The sequence below is a fragment of the Cetorhinus maximus genome, chromosome 6 (assembly GCF_964194155.1).
Source record: "Cetorhinus maximus chromosome 6, sCetMax3.hap1.1, whole genome shotgun sequence".
NCBI classification, from domain to species: Eukaryota; Metazoa; Chordata; class Chondrichthyes; order Lamniformes; family Cetorhinidae; genus Cetorhinus; species Cetorhinus maximus.
In genome coordinates, this window is record NC_135884.1 from 137,121,693 (window position 1) to 137,129,403 (window position 7,711).

The following is a 7,711-nucleotide window of genomic DNA, read 5'->3' on the forward strand; positions in this document are numbered from 1 at the left end:
TTGGGACAGAATTCAAGTACTGGACCTTGTTCACCAGCTTCCCAACCAATGTTACACAGGGCTGCAATTTTCAGGAACATTTCCCAATATGTCTAAAATAGTCTACACCCTCCAAATATATTCCCATACATATCTATGGTCTTCAATCTGCCACCATCGCTAAACTTTTCTTTAGGGCACTCCTACCATCCACCTAAAATGTGGCAATGTAAGCTCTGCAGTAAATAAAGTTAGAAAGATGCAGCAGAAACAAATGGCAGAGAGACACATTGCTTGAAATGGTTCTTCTCAGAGAATGCAGACGATAGCAATAAAGGGAGAAAAAGAGAAAGTGAAAAGAATGAAGAGAAAGTAAGGAAACTGTGTAAAGTGAACAATAGGGTAAGGAAAGATAATATGGGATCTGTAGGGTTGAATTCAGCCTTTTTCCTTCTGTCCAAGGAATTGGAAAGAGAGGGAGAGAAAAAGAGAGAGGGAGAGAAGAGGAGAACACAGAGAAACTTGGACTCTGTTTGGAGGGGTAGGGAGTGGGGGGGAGGAATAAAAAACATGCTGAGAGGAAGCAAGAAGAAAGAGAAGTGAACACTCTGTTGAAAAGGAAGATGTGAGAAAAAAAAAGAAAAACCATGCTGGGAGAAGTTGAAGAGTGAGAGAGCAAGAAAGAAAACCTTGTGGGCGTGAGGACTTGTGACTCCAAGAAGCTGGACAGTTTCTGTTAGGCATTGGAGTTGATCACATTTTCAATAACAAAAACAACTGGTACTCATATACCACCTTTACCTAGTAAAATATCCTAAAATGCTTCACAGGAGCATTATCAAAAAAATCTGGCACCGAATCATGTAAGCAGATGTTAGGGCAGGTGACCAAAGCTTGGCCAAAGAGGTGGGCATTAAGAAACATCTTAAATAAGAAAAGAGAGGCAGAAAGGTTTAGGAAGGGAATTCCAGAGCTTAGGACCTAGGCAGCTAAAGGCATGTCCACCAGTTGTGGAGTCGATGGTGGGGATGCTCAAAGGCCAAAATTGGAGGATGGAAGACATCTCAGAGGATTGGAGAAGGTTACAGAGTTGGCTAGGGTGGGTGCTACGGAGGAATTTGAAAACAAGGATGAGAATTTTTAAATAGAGGAACTACCAGATCAGGAGCCAATGTGGATCAATGCACACAGGAATGATTGCTGAATGATTTAGGCTGATTTAGGATAGAGGCAGCAGCGGTTTGGATGAGCTTATGTTTATGTGGAGTGGAAGATGGGAGGTGTTGGAATAATCAACTGTAGAGGGAAGGACCTGGATGAGGGTTGCAGGAGCAGATGAGCTGAGGCAGGTGGCAGAGTTGGATGGTGTTGCGGAGGTGGAAATAGGCTTGGTAATGGAGTAGATATGTAATCAGAAGTTCAAGTCGATGTCAAATATGGCACCAAGGTTGCAAATGGTCTGGCTCAATTTCAGACAGTTGACAAGGAGAGGGATGGAGTTGTTGGCGAGGGAACAGAGTTTGTAGCAGGTGTAAGATTTTTGGATTGAGGGCCTTAGATACCTAAGACAGGCAGCCAACACTTCGTAAGTAATTTTACAATAGTTTATTAGGTTTATTAAGAAACAACATAGATATGATGCATTAATTAATTAGACAGAAAATGTATATGACCCATGACAGTTGAGAGCAGTTTACTTATCCCAGAGGATGAATGGACGTGTGACACAGAGTGTGTTGATCTCAGTAGCCTGTGTTAGCAACAGTCTGCTCTCTAGTTGAAGTGTTGGGAAACTCTTCCCTCGGTCTTCCTCCTCTACTTCTTCTTCCTCTTCCATCTGAAGAAGGTGGCAGACTGACGAGCACTGCCACCTTACCAGCACTGCCCCCTGTCACTGAGCACTTGTTAATATACCCTTTTACTGGGGGTTGGTAGCTTACTCAGTGACAATCGTCTATTCAAACCCTTCTGACCAATGGATACAGAACAGGTTACCAAAATGTCGGGGTGGTTACCTCCTCCCCTGTTTGTTGCCTTGCTCGAGGTCAGCTTTTTAGTTTTCATCATGCTGAGGGTTATGTCCTGGCCCTTTCTAAACATTTGCATAGAAAAGATGCGACCCTACCAATTTGGGAATGTCAATATGGCAGCCTGAACCAAGTGGAAATGGCCTTGCCATTTCCAGGGACTGCTTAGAAGTCAGAGTGTTTATAAATTGCCTTTACAGAGAATCAATGCTGTTTAGCTAATCTCATAAATTCTAAATAATACAGAAAATACCAGTTTATTAAAAACCCCAATTTCTTACTCAGGGACTGGAGCTGGTTGCTTTGCAGTCTTCCCAATATTTGTTTTAAAATTTGATGTTTATCATTGTAAGCTAAATATCATAAACATTATCTAGAAAATGTACAGAGGCAGTGCCCCAGGATACGCATGATGTAAAGGTTATGACCCTGTATAAGAACAAGGGGGACCACAACGATTGCAACAGCTATTGAGCCAACATTCTACTGAGCATTGTGGGAAAAGTATTTGCCTGTGTTGCCCTTGTCAGACTGTGGATCTTGGCTAAATACCTCAATCCTGAATCTCAGTGTGGTTTCAGAACTGGAAGATCTACAATTGACATGATCTTCTCCGTCCAGCATCTGCAAGAGAAATGCCACTATCCTTCATCAATCTCACCAAGGCATTCAACCATATGCGCAGAGAAGACCTATTTAAGCTGCTGGAGAAAATTGGCTGCCCACCCATGCTGCTCAAAGTGATCTCCTGTTCTCATGATAACAAGATGGGTAAGGTCAGCTATGACGGTGCAGCTTCAGAACCCTTTGAGATCTGCATTGCGGTCAGAGCTGTACCTAACACTGTCATTTGTCTTCAGGTCAGCTACAGGGGGTATCTACTCACATACCAGAACTGACAAAAAGCTGTTCAGCCTTTGCTCATCTAAGAACCAAGACAAATGCATGGCAAATCCACATCAGAAAGGTGCTCTCCAATGACGATGCTGCACTAACATTCCACACTGAGGAACACCGGCAGTGGCAAAATGGACAGCTCTCATGCCTGTAAAGAGTTTGGTTTGACCATCAGCGTGATGAAATATCTTGGTCCAGGATGTTGCCATATCGCCATCTACCAGCACCGACAATGTGACACAGGAGCTTGTTAATAACATCACATGCTTAGACTCCACAATCACCAGCAATCTGTCACTTGATGCTGAAATTCACATGTGCAATGCAAAAGCTGCAGCTGTTATGTCCAAGCTGAGTAAGAGTGCAGAACAACAGCAACCTGACTGGGAACACCAAACTGTGAGTCTACCAAGCCTGCATTCTCAGTGCACTCCTCTACAGTGGGGAGACTTGGACAACATACGCTAGGCAGGAGAAAAGGCTGAAGAGTTTGCACCTTCACTGTCTCAGATGTACCTCGGCATCTCTTGGCAGGACAAAGTCGCCAACTCAGAGACGCTGGAGTATGTTAATTTCATCAGCACACACTCATTCCTAAGCCAACACCGTCTGTGCTGGTTCGGCCATGTTCATCGGATGGATGACAGCCGTATACCCTACAGTGAATTGGCCACTGGGTCATGACATCCTGAGCATCCATACCTCCGCTTTCAGGACACCTGCAAGTGAAATATGAAGATGGCAGACACTGACAACTGGGAGACAGTCACTGATGGCTGTGACCTCTGGAGTCTGACTGTTTGGAAGAGCATTGGAAGAAGCGAGCAGAAACAAAAAAGTTCAGCTGGCCGAGAAGAGGGCCCACAGAAAACAGGGGCCAGTGAATTGTGAGCCTTCTCAACCCACTGTCTTCCTTTGCAGAAAATGTGACAGAAACTGCCAAGCGAAAGCCGGGTTTCTGAGCCACAACAAGCAATATTTAACACATCATAGACACAAACTATCACCTTACATACAGAAAACTGCCACAATATATAACAATTAATTAATTGATTTATTAGACAATAGAACCTGTAGTGAAATGTTTATTTTCCTTTTTTTAAGAAAAATCTTCAAATCCTGGAATACGAGCATAGCAGCTGAATTCAGTTAATGCAACACTTAATGTGGAAGAATTTCTGTATAATTTTCACTCCCTGCAAAACCCTGCAGACTATAACTACAGTGACTCATGATTTGTACTCTGCACATTACCTGGCAGTCCAGTTCTCATAGCCAAATGTTGAGGAGATGAACTGACAGGAAAAGTAACAAAGCAAGTGAGAACAGAAAGAAAGGCACAGAGGCAGCATTATGAATAAAACAGAGAGGGCCCCAAAGCAAAGCCAGCTAAAGAGAACAGGCAGCTAAGAAAATTGTAACAGCAAGAACCTATGAGATGTACAAAAAAAGCAAATTGCATACATGACAGTAAGGGCAAATCGGCTGAAAAATATGAGGTGGTTAGCCTCTGCAGCATGAAAAAGGCACAGTTGATGTTGAAATGAAAGAGCAGGACCCACGGCAAGTGGGTTAAATGTGATGTTCAGTCCACCGACAAAAAGACACAAAATTATTTTTGGTTTGTGACAGGACGAAGGTGAAGTTTGCATTTGTCAACCCTCGGGGTCTGTTAATCTCATGTATTCATCAAATATAAGTCAAGGGATTTTGATCTGCCAAAGGATATGAGAATATTTTTCCTGTACACAGTAAAAAACAGACACATCATCACGTCTATACCAAAAAGGCAGAGGCACTAATGCTTTTCTGTCCTCGCTAATTATTCCAACAGTGTCAGGGAGAGCCAAGATAAACAAACCATCACTAGTCCATTGTGGATCCTGTTTGTTGGGCACTTGAACACATAAATCCTGATTCTACCTGCTTCAAATTGTCACTGACCAGAGGGGCTACAGGGGTTTAGCCCATAGATAGTCAGCTTTTGTAATTTTTTGTAATAAGCAGGCAGAAAAACCTGATCTTAGGGGCCAGATCCAATGCTGCTAGCCTCAGAAGGCTTAAGAGACCTGTGCCCGCACTTGGATTTGCTCCATGGTCTTTAGTCTGAAGATTCATTCGATGGATGGACAATGTGAATGGTTCAGGGAAATAAACAATTCAGGCTTCCTCCCATAGACAGCAATGTGCCTGCATGACAAGCAGAGAGAATAATCCACCCCTTATATTTCTTACTGCAGCTAACAGTGACAGAGCCACAGTTTACTATTGGCCACTGATTTTAAATCTAAAAGCATTTTGAAATGGATGTTGTTGTTAGTAAAATGGTTAGCAAAACTCACGCTACCAGGCTGTGTCTAGTTACTAAAACCAGTGCTATGATGATACAATTTCATCTTTGTAATTACCATGAATTTTTTTTTGAGGAAAAAAGTCAAAGACAGAAAACAGCTCCACTTAAAAATTCACACTACAGTGGTATAATATCTGCTACAAAACAGAGAGCCTCTGGCAGTCTCCATGTTAAAGGACACCAGCTCTCTTTCATAACATTTTCTCAATCAAATTTAGCAAAGTTTTTTTTTTAAAATCCTGATACATCACAAGTTATTTGCAAAAACATGCACTGAAATCTTAGAAGCAGTATTCACAGCTGCTTCACCAACTTAGTCACTGGAAAATTCCGCAACTTGGCAAAAATTGACGTTTTCCTATTTTAATGAGCACGTCTTAATTTGATAACAAAAAGTGTCCCGGCATCCTTTTTTTGATGATAAGCATTACTAAGGTAATACGATGCCCAGTTCATTCAGGAAAATAACAAAACGACTGGCTATTTATAAGTCTGAAAGCTGGGTACAGTGGCTCAGTGAATACAGCCTGGAACCTGTGTATTAATGTAAGTGTGTCAGTGACACCATAAAATGAGAGACTTCCATTAGAATAGTTTAGGTACACACCAATGTGTTCATATTTCTCTGATTTTGTTCGAATTTCTGTACTATTGTGCCATGCTGAGCAATGACTACTGTACATCTGTATACCCCAAGAATGATCATTCTTCCCAATGAAGCATGAGTTGTCTGGTCCTTTTCTCTTTATGCTTTTATATGTCACACCCAGACAGCTACCTTCACTGATTTCAACTTCCCAATAATGGGCACCTTTATCCAATTTTTCTGCACACAGCACTTGCCAGCAACAGTCAAACCGCTCTGAGTGATCAACATCATAAACCTCCTCTGGCCAGATATTTGTCGCTTTGCGGTTCTCCTTAGTCAGAGAAAGGCACTTATGTGCTGTCTTTGAGTCGAATGTCAGTTGACGGGAGTACATTAGAAGCTCCATCCGGTTCTGTGGTTCTTCTGGCTTTGGCCAGCACTGCCTCAATCCTGCTACTTCAGTGCCTAGGTTTTCTACAATTTGATTGCATTTACTCTCCAGTTGTTCCTTGAGATTAACTACAATCTGCCTTAAACCAGCCGAACTAACATCCATGTCACTGATGATCTGGGATGAGGTCTTTTCACGCTCATTGTTTAAAGCTTTAAACTCCTGTAGGAATTTGATATCGTCATTAATACCTGAAAGCTCTCCCATCTGAAGCTTCTTCTTCCTTAATTCAATACACTTCTGTTTCTTTTTGGTGATGGCTTCTTCAGACTTAGTTAATGCTGTCTGTTTCTCTTTCTCTATAAATTCAGCCACTTTGGTATTTGCTTTTTCAATGTCTTGGACCAATTCCTTGAACTTGGCAGCAATGTCTTTTTGCACTGCGATTGCAGAGTTTTTAATTGAATCCATTTGTTTTCTTAGGTCTCCGATCTCAATTTCATTCATTTCTACATGTTTTTCCAATGTCGTCTCTTTACCTGCCAGTTGTTTCTGCTGCTTCACCCGCTCCTCCTCTACAGTCACAAATATGTGCTCTCCGTGTTCTTGGACTACACATATACAACAGATAAAAGTGTCATCCGTCCTGCAGAACAGTTCCAGCGGCCTGTTGTGCCGTTTGCATTGTCGGTTCTCCATGCTTTTGACTGCGTCGACTAGCTTGTGATGGCTCAGTGCTGCATTTACATGATGAGGCCTGATGTGAGTATCACAGAATGATGCCTTGCACACTAAACAGGACTTAGTAGCCTTAACCTTTTGGTCAATACAAAAATCACACACAGCATCATCTGGATCAATGCAAGTCTCCTGTGGGGCTACATTCTCAGGTTTGGAAATCTTCTCCACCACTTCAGACAGGGCAATGTTTTTGCAAAGGTGAAGCTTGTGAAGGAAGCTTGCTCGACATTTAGGGCAGCTGTGTGACTCCATGCTTACTTCTTTATCCCAATAGCTCTTTATGCATTTCATGCAGAAATTATGCCCACAGGGAATTGTAACAGGATCTGTGAACAACTCCAAACAGATGGCACAGCAAAGTTCCTCCTCAAAAAGAAATGGATGTGATGCAGCCATCGTAAAGACAAAACAGTGTGCTGAAAATGAAAGTAAAATGGAACTTCCTGGATGATTCACTTTGCACAGTGAACTCTGAACAGAAAAAAAGTAAGTTAGTAAACAGCACCACCTATATTTCGTCATCCGTTAGTAAGCTGACACAAACTTTTTTGTTCAAAGGTCCTCTTTTCAAATGGATTAGTATTTACAGAACCCCCATCTAAATTATAATGCCATATAATACTCATTGGAAATGCTGCATGTAGTGAGTATTTTAATAGTGCTTTTAAGAATACAGGTAATCACTTGCAGATATCATTGTGTTGGGCGTGACTGCTTAAATATTTTTAAAACTT

The 7,711-nt window shown here is 41.9% G+C and overlaps 1 protein-coding gene across 1 annotated transcript; it reads right to left on the reverse strand.

Annotated features, from left to right (window-relative positions):
• Positions 1-4,908: 4,908 nt before the first annotated feature.
• Positions 4,909-7,405, reverse strand: LOC144682181 (tripartite motif-containing protein 16-like). The gene has a single exon (XM_078544564.1). It carries the CDS (start codon positions 7,371-7,373, stop codon positions 5,709-5,711), a length of 1,665 nt encoding a protein of 554 aa, XP_078400690.1. The 5' UTR covers positions 7,374-7,405; the 3' UTR covers positions 4,909-5,708.
• Positions 7,406-7,711: the final 306 nt, after the last annotated feature.

Bases quoted from the DNA above. Each gene is read 5' to 3' on its own strand.
- LOC144682181 (XM_078544564.1), bottom strand. From the start codon at position 7,373: ATGGCTGCATCACATCCATTTCTTTTTGAGGAGGAACTTTGCTGTGCC.